Source organism: Pleuronectes platessa, chromosome 12 (genome assembly GCF_947347685.1).
Source record: "Pleuronectes platessa chromosome 12, fPlePla1.1, whole genome shotgun sequence".
Taxonomy (NCBI): domain Eukaryota; kingdom Metazoa; phylum Chordata; class Actinopteri; order Pleuronectiformes; family Pleuronectidae; genus Pleuronectes; species Pleuronectes platessa.
Genome location: NC_070637.1, coordinates 23,747,117 through 23,766,347, shown reverse-complemented (window position 1 = coordinate 23,766,347; position 19,231 = coordinate 23,747,117). Strand labels below are relative to the sequence as shown.

General features: G+C 43.3%; 2 protein-coding genes across 3 annotated transcripts in view; both read right to left on the bottom strand.

The window, feature by feature from the left end:
- The window catches only part of LOC128453930 (protein NLRC5), a 359,511-nt gene that overhangs the window by 235,550 nt on the left and 104,730 nt on the right, over positions 1 to 19,231 (bottom strand). Inside the window, exons 13-14 of the mRNA XM_053437070.1 lie at positions 5,029 to 5,202; positions 3,301 to 3,474 (exon numbers count right to left, since the gene is read on the bottom strand). Coding sequence (XP_053293045.1) covers positions 3,301 to 3,474; positions 5,029 to 5,202 — 348 coding nt within the window. The remainder of the gene's footprint in view (positions 1 to 3,300; positions 3,475 to 5,028; positions 5,203 to 19,231) is intronic.
- The window catches only part of LOC128453932 (poliovirus receptor), a 214,067-nt gene that overhangs the window by 130,284 nt on the left and 64,552 nt on the right, over positions 1 to 19,231 (bottom strand). Inside the window, exon 9 of one of the 2 annotated variants that reach the window (XM_053437074.1) lies at positions 1,340 to 1,456. In XM_053437074.1, coding sequence (XP_053293049.1) covers positions 1,340 to 1,456 — 117 coding nt within the window. Of the gene's footprint in view, positions 1 to 1,339; positions 1,457 to 5,739; positions 5,914 to 19,231 lie in introns of both variants that reach the window. The other variant, XM_053437075.1, reaches the window with a different exon arrangement.

Here is a 19,231-nt window from a genome sequence, read left to right as displayed (position 1 = left end):
CTGAGGACACAAACTGTCTCACTGACTGAGGACACACACTATCTCACTGTCTCTGAGGACACACACTGTCTCCGAGGACACACACTGTCTCACTGTCTCTGAGGACACACACTGTCTCACAGACTCGGAGGACACACACTGTCTCACTGACACTGAGGACACACACTGTCTCATTGCCTCTGAGGACACACACCGTCTCTGAGGACACACACTGTCTCACTGCCTCTGAGGACACATACTGTCTCACTGACACTGAGGACACACACTGTCTCTGAGGATAAACACTGTCTCACTGTCTCTAAGGACACACACTGTCTCACTGACTCTGAGGACACAAACTGTCTCACTGTCTCTGAGGACACACACTGTGGTGGAAACCTCTGACATCACTACTCAATATAAACACATGGACCTGTCTTCAGGAAGCTGACTGAGGTCATCTGGTGTTGTGGTGACAGGATGAGTCTGGAGACGTTGAGATGTTCTGGGTGAGTTAGAGATCAACTGAACCAACCAGACGTTGAGTTAAACTTCCCTTATCCGTCCCTTTAAGGAGAGTGTGCACCACACAACAGTGTAGAGTCACTGTGGTCAGTGGGCGGAGCTTCTATACGGGTTGATCTCCAACTTAACCTGGAGCAGGTTAGCTGTTCATCAGAAGTTACCATGGTGATTTACCTCGTTAAGAAGTGGACGAGCTTCGTAGAACTGAAAAAACTAAAACTGAAGTTAACCTGATAACCACAAATCCTGCTTGGTAGCACAGACCCTGGATCTGTGATACTGACTGTGTTTAGTAAAATACTGATGAAAGCAGCGTGGACTGACTCCAACCATCTACTGACCTCAGAGTCTCCAGTCGACAGGTTGAACTCTGCTGTAGATCAATCAGCTCCTTCACTCCTGAGTCCTGCAGGTTGTTTAGACTCAGATCCAGTTCTCTCAGATGAGAGGGGTTTGACCTCAGAGCTGAAGCCAGAGAAGAACAGCTGATCTCTGACAGACTGCAGAACCTCAACCTGGATAAAGAATAAAACTTAACTGTAAATTAAACTGAGTTCATGTGTGAAAATAACAGACACATATTCATGCGAGTACAGACTCATAACATGGAAGATAAATATGAAATCAGACATGTTGGACTAAGAGCAGATCAGTTTAGGAAATCCAGAACTAAACTCAATGTTCTAAGAAGTAGCTGAATATTTAAAATGTCACAGATTAATTAATTAATGGATTCATGTTATGTATGAAGAGGAACTATGTTAATGAGATAAATTGTGTATAAATGCTGTTTTATAGATATGATATTTAAAAAAGTGAATCAGTGTGAACTGACCCCAGAGTCTCCAGTCGACAGGTTGAACTCTGTAGAAAACCACACAGCTCCTCCACTGCTGAGTCCTGCAGGTCGTTGTTACTCAGATCCAGTTCTCTCAGATGAGAGGGGTTTGACCTCAGAGCTGAAGCCAGAGAAGAACAACTGATCTCTGACAGACTGCAGAACTCCAACCTGGATAAAGAATAAAAACTTAACTGTAAATTAAAATGAGATCATGTGTGAAAATAAAGAACTTTGATTAAACACTCTCTCTGTTTTCAGACCTGAAGTCTGAGTCAAGTTGTTCTGGACATTTTCTGGAACTTTTCCTGCTGCCTCCTAATAAAGTTTCTGAGTGAGTCCATGTGAGAATAGAGCAGGTGAATGTCCAGAGGATTCACAGAGAGCGAGTGGACTTGTTGATGAGGTTTCTAACACGTGACGGACGTGAAACTGGAAGGACACAAATATCTCAGGATGAAGAAGAGGAGCCGTACACGTAGAAGACGAAGACGTCAACTTGGAAACACGAGGAGATTCCAGAGCTTTTGGTGATGAGGGTTGATGCCGGTGTGGATGAGCTGTAAACAACAACACTGATCTTTCCACAGCAGGATTTATACGTCATGTCCGGCCTCCTGATGATCCACCCGTTCTTCATATGTGAAAGTCAAACTCCAGAAAATGTCCAGACACTATTTTACAGAGTTCATGACTGAAAACAGCTTGAAAGTCCTCGTGTCCTCGGGGTTCAGTTGTTTGTAATATGTAACTTCACCACTAGATGTCTCTAGATATCTTTCTGGACATGTTCAGGAGTCTTACACATGAACAAATGGACTACATTCACATGTACGACACCTGGAGACGTCACTAACTCCTTCACAGTGAACCTGTAACTTAACATAACTTAACATAACCATAGTTATCATGGAGATATGTGTTTTGGCTCCGCCCCTCGTCTGAATGTTCCCACATGTTCCTGTTGCTGTGAGCGAGTCGGACCCGGACAATCTCCTGCTGCTGCTTCAGCTCCAGAACATGTCCGACCCACTTGTCAGAACATGTTCCACAGTTGATGTGTGAAAGGGCGAGCAGTTCTATGATCATGTTTTCTTCAAGTGGAGATGATCTGAGCAGCAGTTTGACCAGTTGAAAGTGGTGCAGGGAGCCTGAGGAACACGTGTGTACTGGGCGGGACAGAGATCTAGTGGTGAAAAGATCGAGGCATGGACGACCCCGTGTAAGTCCTGAAACCAGAGGAAGGGTTTCATGTTGGAAATGAACCCAAAGTGGAAGAAACAGGGCTGAAGAACTTACTCCTACAAATAAAAGGAATCAAATATAATCAACTTGGACTCTGGACCCTGAGCCCAGTCCCAGAACACCAACGCAGCACGCTGTCATGTGGTCAGTCCACAGGACCACCGGGACAAGTCCTGGTTAGCTTCCACAGAAACATTACATGTACACATTGTCCAGCATTGGATTGTTTCTCTGTCAGTAAAACTTCAGTCACATTGAGCCTGACTCGGTCCTCAGCGCTCATTCTACAAACATCTCTCATCTCAGTGTCAGTGTTCACTGTTAGGAACACATGTTCTGACCTTTGACCTTAAAGCTCCAGTGTGGAAGATTCAGGTGAAAGGATCCATTGTTAGAAACTGAATAGAAAAGAATCGAAGAGATGTTTTCACTAGTTTCTTCTGAATTGTACCAACTGAAGTTTTCTGTACTTTAGAATGAGCCATTTATATTTATATACTTGATATTTAAGTACTATACATTTAAATACACTACATTTAAATGTTGTATATTTTCATACTTTATAAATAAATACTATATATCTACATACTTTATATTTACATACTATAAATTGAAGTACTTTATGTTTACAGACTTTAGAATGAAATACTTTATATTTAAATATACACATTATATTTAGACTGAACCTTTAACATTAAAACATGATGCCTGACCTCAGAGTCTCCAGTCGACAGGTTGGACTCTGTAGAAAACCACACAGCTCCTCCACTGCTGAGTCCTGCAGGCTGTTGTTACTCAGATCCAGTTCTCTCAGATGAGAGGGGTTTGACCTCAGAGCTGAAGCCAGAGAAGAACAGCTGATCTCTGTCAGACTGCAGTTCTCCAACCTGGATAAAGAAATATTAATATTTGAATGTGTCCTCCTGTTGTTGTGGATCGTCATCATGTCAACATAGACTCTCAACATGCAGTTGACCTCAGTCCAGTCTGTGACCTGAAGATAAATATCAGATCAGACATGTTGGACCATTGTTTCATTCATCAGCTTCTTCTCTGTGTTTTTGGTCACTGAGCATGTTTGTGTAATTAAACACTGTTTAAAGTAGAGATGGCTCCTTACAGTCACTTCCTGTTTGTTTCTATACTTATCAACTGTCCAACGTGTTTCAATAAGAATGTGTCTTATTTTGAAAACCTGAGGAGGACGAGTGCTCAGCCTCAGTCCACATGTTATTTACTGACACTTTCTTAGTGATCAGGAGCAGGTGAGTGCAGGTGAATGGAGTTGATGAGGTGGACCTGACTGACAGCCTGGGTGAGTGACAGATGACTGAGGGACAGTGAGCAGAGCAGAACTGAGACAATTTAAATAAATAATGACCCAATAAGAAAGAAAGACTGAAAAGTGAAGAAGGATTTAAGGACCTCAGAGACAACTGGTTATCATAGTGATATGTGTTTTGGCTCTGTTGGCTCGTTGCTGTGAACGAGTCGGACCCGGACAATCTCCTGCTGCTGCTTCAGCTCCAGAAAATGTCCGACCCACTTGTCAGAACATGTTCCACAGTTGATGTGTGAAAGGGCGAGCAGTTTTATGATCATGTTTTCTTGAAGTGGTGATGATCTGAGCAGCAGTTTGACCAGTTGAAAGTGGTGCAGGGAGCCTGAGGAACACGTGTGTACAGGGCAGGACAGAGATCTAGTGGTGAAAAGATAAAGGCATGGACGACCCCGTGTAAGTCCTGAAACCAGAGGAAGGGTTTCATGTTGGAAATGAACCCAAAGTGGAAGAAACAGGGCTGAAGAACATGGTCCTCAAAATAAAAGGAATCAAATATAATCAACTTGGACTCTGGACCCTGAGCCCAGTCCCAGAACACCAACACAGCACGCTGTCATGTGGTCAGTCCACAGGACCACCGGGACAAGTCCTGGTTAGCTTCCACAGAAACATTACATGTACACATTGTCCAGCATTTGATTGTTTCTCTGTCAGTAAAACTTCAGTCACATTGAGCCTGACTCGGTCCTCAGTGCTCATTCTACAAACATCTCTCAGCTCAGTATCAGTGTTCACTGTTAGGAACACATGTTCTGACCTTTGACCTTAAAGCTCCAGTGTGGAAGATTCAGGTGAAAGGATCCATTGTTAGAAACTGAATAGAAAAGAATCTTAGAGATGTTTTCACTAGTTTCATCTGAACTGTACCAACTGTTGTTTTCTTTACTTTAGAATGAGCCATTTATATTTAAATACATTATATTTAAATACTTTATATTAACATACTTTATATTTAAATACTTTATATTAACATACTTTATATTTAAATACTTTATATTAACATACTTTATATTTACAGAATTTAGAATTAAAAACTTTATATTTAAATATATACATCATATTTAGACTGAACCTTTAACATTAAAACATGATGTCTGACCTCAGAGTCTCCAGTCGACAGGTTGGACTCTGTAGAAAACCACACAGCTCCTTCACTGATGAGTCCTCCAGGCCGTTTTCACTCAGATCCAGTTCTCTCAGATGAGAGGGGTTTGACCTCAAAGCTGAAGCCAGAGAAGAACAGCTGATCTCTGACAGACTGCAGTTCATCAACCTGGATAAAGAAATATGAATATTTGAATGTGTTCTCCTGTTGTTGTGGATCGTCATCATGTCAACACAGACTCTCAACATGCTGCTGACCTCAGTTCAGTCTGTGACCTGAAGATAAATATCAGATCAGACATGTTGGACCATTGTTTCATTCATCAGCTTCTTCTCTGTGTGTTGGTCACTGAGCAGGTTTGTGTAATTAAACACTGTTTAAATTAGGGATGGCTCCTGACAGTCACTTCCTGTTTGTTTCTATACTTATCAAATGTCCAACGTGTTTCAATAAGAATGTGTCTTATTTTGAAAACCTGAGGAGGACGAGTGCTCGGCCTCAGTCCACATGTAATTTACTGACACTTTCTTAGTGATCAGGAGCAGGTGAGTGCAGGTGAATGGAGTTGATGAGGTGGACGTGACTGACAGGCTGGGTGAGTGACAGATGACTGAGGGACAGTGAGCAGAGCAGAACTGAGACAATTTAAATAAATAATGACCCAATAGGAAAGAAAGTCTGAAAAGTGAAGAAGGATTAAAGGACCTCAGAGTCTCCAGTCGACAGTTTGGACTCTCCAGTCCAGAACACAGCAGCTTCACTCTTGAATCCTGCAGCTCGTTGTCACTCAGATCCAGTTCTCTCAGAAGTGAGCGATCTGACTTCAGAGCTGAGGTCACGACTTCACAGTGATTCTCTGAGAGTTCACCTTCACCGACTCTGTAATTAAAGAAAATATCTGTTGGAATAAAATCAGAAAACACAAGATTCATACAAAACGTGATCATGTAATTTATATTTACAGCATCTGTTCAATCTTTATCTTCTCAGTTCAACAATGTTCTGCAGAGTTCTGCTGCAGCAGCACAATGTTTTTTACAAAGGATTTGACTTGAATATGGTCATAAATATGAATATTACCTTCTATATAAGTAAATATTGAACATTAGTTCTCCAGCTGTCAGTCACTCACTTCCATTGTGTGTGATAAGGACTGAACTCTTTGTCTGTAGGAGTGAGACAGGTGACCTCAGGAGGCCTCAAGTAGTTTGGATGCAAATTTCAGTCACCACTCGATTATTCAGCCAGTTGCAGCCATTTTAATTACAGTTCTTTGTATTTGTGTTATTAATAAAACAGTTCATGGTTAAACTGTAAAATTTCAAGTCTCAGTTACATTTCTTTGCCGTAAAGGTTTGATAACGACATCTTAGGAATCATTGTCAAATCTTTTTCATAAATTTATTGGCCGTTATATCGGTATCAGATTTTCTTTCACTCTAATATCAATATGGTTTTTGAATGACTCTCAGTAACTGATGGTTTAGGATGTGTCTGCTGATGCAGTTGAGATGAAGCTGTTAGAGCAACGTGACAAGAATAAAGTAGTTTACAGCATCTCCATGACAACAGGGTTATTCTTTAGAGCAGAATATTGTAGTTCTCAGTTCAGAATAAACAGTAAACTTACTGTAAATATATCCTCTGAAGCATCTGATTGTGGATGATCAAAATAAAGAATCATTAGAAGAGACATCACATAATAAATGAACAGCAGAATGATGGTAAGTATAAATATTTACCTTTAGTCTTATAAAGTAGAAGAATCCTGCTCCAGCTCCTAATGCTACAAACACAACGAGGACTCCGACCACAACTGCTGCAACTGAACCTGAAAAACATGTAATTCAGAGAGTAGAACTGTAGCATCAACAAAGTGCAGTGATGTGTCTTCAGTGTTAAGTGTAGTGTGTGTGTGTGTGTGTGTGTGTGTGTGTGTGTGTGTGTGTGTGTGTGTGTGTGTGTGTGTGTGTGTGTGTGTGTGTGTGTGTGTGTGTGTGTGTGTGTGTGTGTGTGGCCTCCTCGTTCCTGTTCTCCTGACAACATGTGGACATGATGCTCCTGATGAGCTGGAGGACGGAGCCCTGGGGGATCTGCTCCACCAGGAGGAACCAAGACTCACTGCACGAGCCTCAGGTCTGACAGTCGCTCTGAGGATTTCATCAATCAGTTCTCATCTCATGGGATCTTACCTTTCTCTATCATCACGTAGCTGTTGATGAAATGCGTCTCCTCTTCACTACTGAGTTCACAGGTGAACGTTCCCTGGTGATCTGAAGATAAGTGGTGCAGCGTGAGGCTGCCTGACGCTGACACATCCTCCACCTGCTGCCTCCACTGCTCTGAGACGCTGTGGAGGCCGTCGGCCCCGGTCTGGTTCACAATGATCTGCCTGTGGTTGAATTTCCACACCCAGTGTGTCGGGGGTTTGGTGTTTGGAGCAGTGCAGTGGATTGTTGTTGTTGTTTTAAACGATGACACAGGGACGGGAGCTGAAAAGAAAAGGGATCAAATAATATCATCGTTGTCAGAATGTGGTTTCAGGCTCTGATGAGACTTTCTGAACATTTTCTATCATCAGAATGATTCATGTGGAAGAGGGTGTGGCCTTGGAATGATGAACTGAACTAGAAGGTCACTCAGTGGAGCTGATATCTCCTCCAAGGCCCAACAGTCAATTCAAGCTGCACCACATCTCACACACATCAGTCCTCTCAGGGACAATGTCCAGACAGGTCCAATGTTAAAGAAAGAAAACTAATGGATCTGTTCAATGCTCCATTTGTTTGTTGGGCTTTAAGCAACATTACACAACAACTACTGGACAGATTTACATGAAACTTGGCAGGAAGGTGTGTATGGGTCAGACTCAGAGAAGAACTCATCACATGTTTGTGTGGATCCAGGATTTGTTGTTTTTTCACATTACCATTGTGAGGGAGGATGATTTTCAACATTTTCATAGATTTCCCTGTGATTAAATGATGAAGATGAAGATAGAATCTGACAAATTTAGAGGACTGATATTTATGAGTGTGTGAAATTTGGTGTAGATCTTGGCCCTGGTGAATTTCAATGTGGTTTCATAAGGAGACTGTTGGGCCTTATCTAGGTATAGACATAAAATGTAAGATATCTGTAGGAACAGATATAAATATGCAGCAGTAGGTGAAACAAGCAAAGGTTCAGTTCCATAGAGCAGATTCAACGTACTGGGTTGATACCACACCGCGCTCCTCCTGCCACTGCGAGTGCTGATGCTGCAGATCAGAACAGTGTCTCTGTCTGACAGTGTCAGTGTGCTGCTGATCTCATAGAGCTGCTGCTCCGTCCTCTTCACTGTGGTTTGGTTCTGAAGGGTCAAGTTGGACGGAGGCCTGGTGGACCAGGTGAGCTGCGGCTCGGGGTAGATCCCCTCTGAGCGGCAGGTGAAGCTGTCCTCCACCTGCTCAATGTCCACGTGACACACCGGAGCTGCAAGACAACATTTCTCTTTTATAACTGATTGATCATCTTTGCCTCATGCACTGTGGAGCTCTTCATTAATTTGACATATTGTGCTTATTATTTAACACGTCACATATGAGTCATTATGTGTTGCTGCTGACATTAGCTGTGTCTCAATTCAGGGGCTGCATTTGAAGACGAGCTCCAACGAGTGGATCCGTCCCCGTCCAACCTGTCCCAGGATGCATTGCACTTTAGTGACTAACCATTTTTCAAAGAGGTAATGGTGCCGGCAAGCAACGAGACGTCCAATGGTTAAGTATCAGCTTCATCTCAGCCCAACGGTACACATGTTAAACAAGGTAACAGCAATAAGTACGGTGGCCCTGAAAGCTCAACGAACGGCAACTTAAGAAAACACATGCAAGTTGACAAAACACCAGCAAAGTAAAAAAACATCTTCATCAATTTCACAACACAACACAACACATTACAGCAACGCGCTGCAAAAAGAGAAAAGCGCTGCAAATACCGGAACGAGCTGCAAAAAGCCAAACGCGCAGCAAGAAGCCAAACGCGCAGCAAGAAGAGGCCACAACACAACGGAAGTGTTTCCAGGGGACAGCTAAAAGTGATGGACACTACTGCCACAAAAACGTCCAATACACCATAGAAATTCGGTTCCACACAGGGTTCGGCCACCCGCGGCTCTTCGGCCCCTCTGCAGTGGCTGTACAGTACAATGTTGTGCATATGTTTAGCGAACGCTGAACTTAACGAATCAGTTTTCATATTATTAACGTGAACGTAACGATGAACGTGAGTGAACGTCACGTACATTTTTTAAATCATCACCGTATCAGGCCATCATGAAATACCAGGAACGGGCGAGTGCGTGTGTTTGTGTGTGTGTGTGTGTGTGTGTGTGTGTGTGTGTGTGTGTGTGTGTGTGTGTGGTTGTGTGTGTGTGTTTGTGTGTGTGTATGTGTGTGTGTGTAGCGAGTGCTCCGGTCCCGGGCATAGACTGTATATAGGTCCCGGGTCCCGGGGCTCCGACCCCGCCCACTCGCTCTTTTTCGTACCCCTGCACACTATGGACAATATATTGCCTCACAAACAGGGGCTTGCTTGTTAGCGCTGTTTATTCAGTTTAACAGGAGAAGACGACATGTCTCTAGATCGGATCATCTTCCGTGATCAGAGCTCACTGTGGCTCTCTCCGAGTGAGTGGGCGGGGTCGGAGCGCCGGGGGACACACGTACACACACACACACACACACACACACACACACTCGCCCGCTCCTGGTATTTCATGATGGCCTGATACGGTGATGATTTAAAAAATGTACGTGACGTTCACTCACGTTCATCGTTACGTTCACGTTAATAATATGAAAACTGATTCGTTAAGTTCAGCGTTCGCTAAACATATGCACAACACTGTACTGTACAGCCACTGCAGAGGGGCCGAAGAGCCGCGGGTGGCCGAACCCTGTGTGGAACCGAATTTCTATGGTGTATTGGACGTTTTTGTGGCAGCAGTGTCCATCACTTTTAGCTGTCCCCTGGAAACACTTCCGTTGTGTTGTGGCCTCTTCTTGCTGAGCGTTTGGCTTCTTGCTGCGCGTTTGGCTTTTTGCAACGCGTTCCGGTATTTGCTGCGCGTTTCTCTATTTGCAGCTCGTTCCGGTATTTGCAGCGCTTTTCTCTTTTTGCAGCGCGTTGCCTTAATGTGTTGTGTTGTGTTGTGAAATTGATGAAGATGTTTTTTTACTTTGCTGGTGTTTTGTCAACTTGCATGTGTTTTCTTAAGTTGCCGTTCGTTGAGCTTTCAGGGCCACCGTAAATAAGAGACAAATATCATTTCTAGTATTTGTGTTCTGTTTTCACTGTGAGTTTCTTTACCATCTGCTCTCAGGTTGATAAATGACGACTTGCCGACTCCAGTGATGGTGCTGGTGTAGCACTCGTATCTGCCCAGGTCCTGATGCTGCAGCCCCATCAGCATCATCGAGGCATTTCCTCTGGAGATCTGATCTGTGAACAGCGATGTCCGGCCTCTGAAGCGTTCGCCCTGGTGTGCAAACTGGTCTCTGTCACTGTAGTAGGAGTGGACAGGAGTGATTCCTGGTTCCACCTGCATCCAGTGGATGATTGGGTCTGGACCAGGTGGAAAACTGCAGGGTAAGATGCAGCTCTCCTCTAAAACGCAGGAGACCTCATCATCTGTGAGACACCGGGTAAAAAAACAACCAGTTCAGGATCAACTGTGGTGAATTGAAGCTTTTTTCAAAGTGAGATTAGAGCATTTGCTCACAGACGGATTGTAAATTGTGATTGTTAATTGTCTGTCTGTTTGGCTGTTGACAGTTAACATACTGTAACTAACCCTACATGTGTTATTGTTTGTGTATGTAATGAAGTGTATTTCTGTTATTTTATTGTGAAAATGTTATATGATTTTATTTTGAAACGGTTCCGGTGGAGTCGCAGACTTGCTGTTGACGGAAACTTCTAGAAAAAGGTTTTATGTTTAGCGCCCCTCCGAGGAAGGACAATTTCTTACGGTGTCTCTAAGTTATTCAAAATTTTTATTAAGGTGTATGGTATTACAAGGACGGTTTGAATAAACAGAACATCAGTCAAAAAAGACAATCTTTCGGAGGATCTGCTTCAGTAAGAAATTCACCTTCACAGCCGCACCACACTGCCTGTGGAGAGAGGAGACGGAAAAAAGACGACACGGAGCGGTGTGACGCAGCAACAAAACACGGCACTGAGCGGTTAGAAGCAGCAACACTGGTGATGGTCTAACACGGCTAAAATGGATGATATTAATGAGCAAATGCATAAACTACGGACGGAAATAGAGGACCGTTGTGGCTTATTATTTCAAGCTGAGAATGAAGGTTTGTCACACAAGGAATTTAAGGAGGAAATTGAAAGAAAAAAAGAACAGCTAGCTAAGCTTCAAGCTAAAATGAAGGATGCTAATAAGTTTACCCGCCGTTCAGAGCGGTGTAGTGCGCCCACAGAGAAGATGCTCCTCTTTCAAAAGGAGGAATTAAGTAGAAATGAAAAAAGACTGCTAAGCCTCTATGAACAATGGAAAATGCTGTTGAGAAATCCCAAACAAAACTTGGAAATCAACTCATCAGACACAGAGTTGGCATGACTGGCAGACAACATTGAAAAAGGAATGAATGACATCATCAAAGTGTACAGTGAAATGAGAGTGCATGCCACACCAGCAAATGAACTGAGACGTAAAATGGACTCATGTGAAGCTGTGACTAATGACATGTTGAAAGTCCTTTATGAACGTCTATCAGGAATAGATGGTGAATTTGACGCAGATTTTCAAAGGCAGCATCTTCATCAACTACATGCAAATGACTATGCTCACTCTGTATATGGTAGCGCTTCACTGTCAGGTGCCAGTCTCCGCTCTGAAACTGCAAGCATTGCAGCTAAAAGAATTGATGCAGCTGCAGAATTAGCTGCAAAGGAAGCTCAATACAAATTAATGTAAAGTTGAATTAAGGCAAAAGGAGAAAATAAGAACAATGGAAGAGCAATTGGACATGCAGAGGTCTGAATTTGAGCGTCTACAGTCAGAAAAGGAGATGGAGGCTGCTCGTGCCAGACTGATGATCTACGACAGAGAAATCAGAACGGAAACAGATATTCAGCCCGCCCAGCAAAGCAACAGAGCAAGCATTTCCATCCCCTCTGATCACCAGCAGAACCCTCACATTGTTGCACCAGCACCTCAGACTGATGTGTCTCAGTTGGCCCAAGCAATCCAAGAGATCATCACATTAAACAGTGTGAGATCCAAACCCCCCTGCACGTGTTGCAAAGATGATAAGCATCACTTGCAAAGGTGCCCAGACTTCACGAAGAAGTCTCTGAAGGAGCGACGATCATATGTCATGGAGTATAAACTGCTTCGGATGTATGAAACCAGGTCACAACGCAAGAGAATGTCGTCACCGGCACACATGTGATGTATGTAAGAGGAAGCACCCTACTTGTCTCCATGATTACACCTATAGAGCACACACAGGTGGAGAGGGGACTGTATGCAGTTCCAACAGAGCTCCAAACACGGTTAATGATACCACAGTGGTTACAGCACTTATTGTCACTAGAGTGGGCCAGTCAGACATCACTTCTATGATCGTCCCAGTTTGGATGTCCACAGCGAAAAACCCATCTAATGAGCAGCTTGTGTATGCATTGTTAGACACCCAAAGTGACAGCACTTTCATCGATGAATATGTAGCCAATCAGTTACAAGCAGATGCCTACCCGGTAAAATTGAAACTAACCACTATGCTTGGAGAAAACACCATTGTGAAGAGTCAAAGAGTTATTGGACTGCGTGTAAGAGGCTACAATTCAAGCTTTCACATTGACTTTCCTCCCTCCTACAGTAAAGACCACATTCCAGTGAACCATAATCATATACCCACGCATGAAACAGCAAAGAAATGGTCTCATCTAGAGGGAATTGTCGATGAAATGCCACCTCTCCTTGATTGCGATATAGGACTTCTGATCGGATACAACTGTCCAAGAACATTAGCGCCCAGACAAGTGTTATCCGGAAAAGATAACGAGCCCTATGCAATCCTTACAGAATTAGGGTGGAGCATTGTTGGAGGTGTTGGGACCTACAGCCACAGAGAACCATAAAATGAGGACTGGTGGAAGATTCCACTCCAGCCTAAAGTACGGGGGGGGAGCAGGCTACAGTTGAAACTGTCAATGACCCCTGCTGTGTCTCTAGCCGCGCCTCAGATTTTGAACTCTGACCTTCCTATTGGCCTAAGACCCTTAGTCCTGCTAGAAGGCGGGAGTCACCTCTAAGGTGCTATTTAAGGGCAAACACACCGAAAATATTTCTTTCCAGTTCCACTCACATTAGAGCTAGCATCTCCAGTTTAGTTCTCAGTGATTCACAGGACACAAAGGAAACAAACTTAACAGCTGTTTGATTTTTCATAAGTTTATTTTAAACTTATCTTTTCGTAGTTTCACTTTTAGTTTAAAGCTACTTTTTCTAATCCAGTTTAAGCTTAACTTATCCTTTTTTAGTACATCGTAAGCTTATTTTTCCTATTTTTACTTAAAGCTTTTAATCTGAATAGCGCGCGGCAGAAGCTCCCCCTCACTCGCTGGCCGAGAACAGAGACACTCTCCCCGCCATCCACGGACAATCCGGCGACGGTTGTTCCTTCCTGCAGACGGGCAAAGACCTTGCCAAGGAGAACGAGAAGCATTCTCTCCGAGACGGGCAAAGACCTTGCCAAGGAGAACGAGAAGAATCCTCTCCGATTCGGCCCAGCGCAATCTCGCCGTCGCCCCCAGCGGCTCCGCGATCAGCGGCCCGAGGCCAGGACATCATCCACTTCCTCCTTCCGGGATTCGCGCTACTCCGGTCGTGCACGAAACCCCGCGAAGCAACACGAAGTAAGAGACATATGTCTGGGCAGAGTCTAGTTTTAATAATTAGCGTGTTTTTGTATATGATTGTACTTTTATAGAAAGACCGCCGTGTCGATCTTATTGTGAAAAGCGCGCGGTGACGATCCGGCGCTTCCTGTTTGATTCGTGTTTCCGTCAGGCCGATCTCACAGAAGACGTGCATCTGTTAAAAGACACCTCTTACGTAGCTGGATTGCCGGCCTCACTGTGTGATCGCCTCTGACGGCGTTTTTAAGATCATCTCCGATCTGTGTTACTATATGTTTCTCTCTTTCTCTCTATTGTATTCTCTCACATCCGCCGACATACACATCCTCGCCCACGCACCCACACATAGTCGCATTACATATAGTCATTCTGATATCAAGGAGGGCCTGAACGCACCTCGACGCCATTCGGCGCTAAAGCTAAGCTAAGACAAAGAATCCCTTTGTCCTCCCTCGACCTTTGTCCCACGTGTGTTTAAGTCGGCCATCTTTGACCATCTTGACTCTAAGTTACGTGGTCCTTCGACCATTGATTGCAATACACATCGAGGCCCGCCCTCCATTCGGACTCTAAATTCCTTAGGCGACTCCGCCATTTTGAGTTGTAGTCCTGGTGTATATTACATCACCAATTTTGTAGTCAAACCCCCAGGGTTAAGCCGGCCCTCTTAAACTTCGTGAGTCATCGACCCCCCTTTTCCCTCTCTCTCACACACACATACACTTCCCCCCACTCACACACACACACACACACGAACACACACACAGCCCTATCAGAAGGATGGCAGTGTGATCAATTGTGCTAAATGTGCTGCGACTGTATTGGATATAGCGGATTGTGTTAAATGAAGAATTATTTGGAACAACTTTGACTTTTATATCTTTTTAATAAACCCCTTTTATACTTAAAGTATTCGAATCTTGTGATTATTGGTGCATATTTATGTGAACACAGTTGGATAACGATAGCCAGTGCTTGAACTCAAACCCTTCATCGTTTATTATATAATCCCTAATATTAACTATTGAGATTATTAATTTAACTTTATCAGATGAGACTGATACTTATAGACTTATTCGTTGGTCCCTGTAACCAGGGTGGTGCCCCTTCTCGAGTATTAATATAGATAGTAGCATTCTTAAATTGACGATTTTATTGTTGTGACTAATTATTTCATTATTCTTGGTTGATAACCTTATCATTATTAATTGATAGCTTGTACTTTCTAAATTGATAATTACTTGTTTTTCATTAGTAGTTGTTATTCATTGATTGATTATTCTTAAAGTTTACATTAATTATTTAATTATTCTTAATCAATAAACTTTATCATTCTCAAATTAGTGATTTAATAATTCTTAATTGTTGAACTTCCTTATTTACTCATTAATGGTTTTATTGTTATTTGATTACTGATCATCTTCAATTAATAATCTAATTATTTTGTTTAATAAATAATCTTTATTGTTTCAATAATCATATTCCATGATTATTGATAATTAGCCAACGTCGAGTCCCCCTACTATTGCACAACATAAATGGTGCCCCTGCGTGAGGCTATCTTATTCCAACTGTGTCATAATATCTATGTACAATAATCCAACTTAGTTTTCAATAAATTGATTTTTCAATAAGTTGATTTTCAATAGAGTAATTTGTTTCAATAAATAGATTTTTCAATAAATTAACTTTTCAATAAGTTTAATTTTTCGATAAATTGATTTTTCAATAAATTAACCTTTCAATGAATTTAATTTTTTCGATAAATTGATTTTTCAATAAATTAATTTTTCAATAAATTTAATTTTTCAATAAATTGATTTTTCAATAAGTTAATTTTTCAATAAATTAATTTTTCAATAAATTAATTTTTCAATAGTTAAATTTTTTAATAAATTTAATTTTCGATAAATTGATTTTTTTTTCAATAAATTATTTTTTTTCAAATAAATTTAGTTTTTCGATAAATTGATTTTTCAATAAGTTGATTTTTTAAATAAATTAATTTTTCAATAAATTAATTTTTCAATAGTTAAATTTTTCAATAAATTTAATTTTCGATAGATTTATTTTTCGATAAACTTAATTTTTTTTATTAAATTTAAATTTTATTAATTTTTTTTTCTTCTTCCAAAATTAATAATTTTTATTTTTTCTTCTTTCTCCGAAATTTCAAAATTGATCATAATTGATTGTTAAAAAAAAAAATATTCAAGAGATTTATTTTTCTTTTCAAAATTTTATTTTTGATTCCCTTAAACCTTTGCCAAGCAGGTATATTAGGGCTTTGCGTAACCGTGGTTGGTTGCTGACCGCATTTTCAGTTGTTAGTAACTTTGATTGGAGATTTTCTGCATGTTAGTTTTGATTTTGAGATTAATTGTTGCTTACTAGGTCTAGAGGATTGAGCCGCCGAGCTATCCTGCCTAAAGTTACGTGATAGACACAGGGTAGAGCTCACCCGTGTTTCTGATCGTATAGTGCAATTTAAGATTGTTACCCGCTGGTATCCCAGCGAGCTTAAGTAATCCACTGATTGTCTTATAATACTTAGACAATGAGTAACTCTGACCAAAGTGGGGCGCAGGCCTCTTCAAGGCCAGACGACATGCCACATTTGGTCGCAGATCTGGTGAAGCTGTCGGTTGATGAGGTGAGTGAGTTCAGTGGTTACGATGTCAGTGCCTGCGATGACAAGATAAAGGAAATAGTCACGTACATGGAAGACCCTTTTGGCCCCCAACGCTCAGTAACCAAACTTCTGGGCCAACTGGCCATCCTGTACGACCGCCGATCCCAGATGAAAGCCAAACAACACTCTGACGAGATCAGTGCCATGGAAGCAGTACATCAGGCAGAGCTTAATGAAAAGTCCCATTTGCAAGGGAGGAATTCCTCTTTACAACAGGAAGTTGATAGGTCCCGTGAAGAATGGGACCAGACACTGCAGGAGTGCGAAAACCTCAGGTCAGCAGGTCAAACGTCAGAGTGAAAGAGAGGCAAGATATATAGGAAACGGTCTGTGGCCCTCTGGAATGGAAACAAGGTCAAGAATTGACACCTTATCCGGAGAAGCCAGTGAAGTAGAGACACCAGAAGAGCAACTGCAAGCACGGCCACGCCAACGTCAGGTGGCCGAAACTGATTCACCCTGGCTTATCAATAACGTTGATCAGAGATCCACCCCGGCCAACGCGAGGACGGAGCCAGCAGAAACCCCTAGGAGCACAGTGACTCTTGACCATCAGGCAACACCGAACGCCCGTCCAGCTGACGTTGGAAATCAACTCACCTTAGAAAGGGCTCCCCCTGTACGAAACTTACCTGCTCCATATCAGGACGACGGAAGAACGCCGCCCTGGATGGCTGAAGGATATTCACAATCAGGGAGGAACCCGTCTAACAACCATCCTCCACCTACCACGCAGGCGGCTGAACGATCTGGTTCTGGGTCACATCCGAACTGGTCCACCAATCCGAAGGCACGCCAAGAAGATTGTTTCTATGACCAGCACCAGGAAGAACCGGATTCGGATGACTCTGAGCACCATGAAGCACCAGTGGTACAGGGAATTCGCACCCGACAGATCGAGTCCCTGTCTAAAGACATCGATCGGTTCGATCCCGACGTCCGAGGGTCCAACGTGGACGATTATCTTCGTGAGGTAGAACGCTGCCTCTTGGACATAACCAACCCCTCATCCAGAGAAAAGCTGAAGCTAGTCTGGAAGACGACAGCCAGAAACGTCCACGCCTTCATGGAAACTCTGTCACATAAGGTCAGAGACAATTATTTCGACCTATGTCAGGCCCTGCGCGAAGAGTACTCACTCTTCACCGACCAGGCCTCCGCAACCCTCGGTGCCTTCGCTGTCCTGCAGAGGAAGAATGAATCTCCGAGGGAATATTACAGACGTCTGAGAACGGCGTACTTCCAAGGGCGTAACGCCCCCGGGCTGGAAAACGACACAGCTTTCAAATCCTTGTTCCTGCACAATCTCCACGATAGTGTGCGATATGATGTTACCATGCACTGCAGAGCTGGTGACCACTCGATGCAAGAGATGAGAAGGTACTCTCAACTAGCCTGGGAGACGCGAACACGCCAAAACGAAGGACAAGAACAGGACGTCAGGGTTCTGGGGATCCAAGCTCAACCCCACATGGATCTGGCGCTGGAGGGTAACGAGATACCTCTGGCCAAAACACACCACAGGAGAGAGGATCGTGAACGTCGACCCGTCCAACAGGATCCTAGAAGGAACCAAGAAAGGGAGGGGTCAACCCAGCCCCGCAACCAGAGGTCACAGCACCTAACAACCTCTCAACAGAGAGGCAGGGATTGGGCTGAGCGAGGACGCCACGAGAAGTATGACAACAAATATCCCAAACAAGGGAGGTCACAAGAACATGGGAAGAAACAGGACCCATGGAATCCGCAGGATAATTGGAAGAAACAGGACCCATGGAATCCGCAGGATAATTGGAAGAAACAAGAACATGGGAGGAGACAGGGACCCATGAATCAACAGGAACGCTGGAATCAACAGGAGCTCCCTCCACAAAGGCATCAACAGATGCATCCACAAATGGAAGATCTGATACGCCGATGGGTGTCAGAGGCAGTAGGGAAACAAGATGCCTCTAAGATCCCCACTGCACCGCCGGGTCCCCCAAAGAATCCAGACGGTGGTCCCCCATCAATGTGACTAGAACAGGTGTCCGCCATCCCCACCTCCAGAGTGTACTTTGTCGGTTGGGGAAACTCAAGCACCACTAGACCACACCCTGAAATCTTCACTACAGACACTGCTCCCTTCTTAACTTTCTTGGGCGACCTTGTCCGGAAAGGCAACGCACAGCGCATATATACCTCAGTGGTAATAGGAGGCTGCTTCAGCTCCCTGGCCCTACTTGATTCAGGCTCGGAAATCAGCCTGATGTGTGCTAACACTTTCTCCCAAGTCGAAACAACCATGTTATCCCTTGGAAAACCCCTGCAAATTGAAACCTGCAACATTAATATCACCAGCTACACTCAGGACCAGTCACCCATCACAAAACGTGCCTGGATCGATATCACCTTCCAAGAGATGAGTCTGGCACATCCCATCTACATCTGTTCCATCGACACAGAACCACTGCTCATCGGTCAGGACCTGCTGGATCGATTGGCCCCGCTCATCGACTGTCATCAGGGACGCATTTGGGCTCAAGTCGATAACCCAAAACCTCTCGAGCCTAACGCCAGTCCTCCCATTCAAGTCAC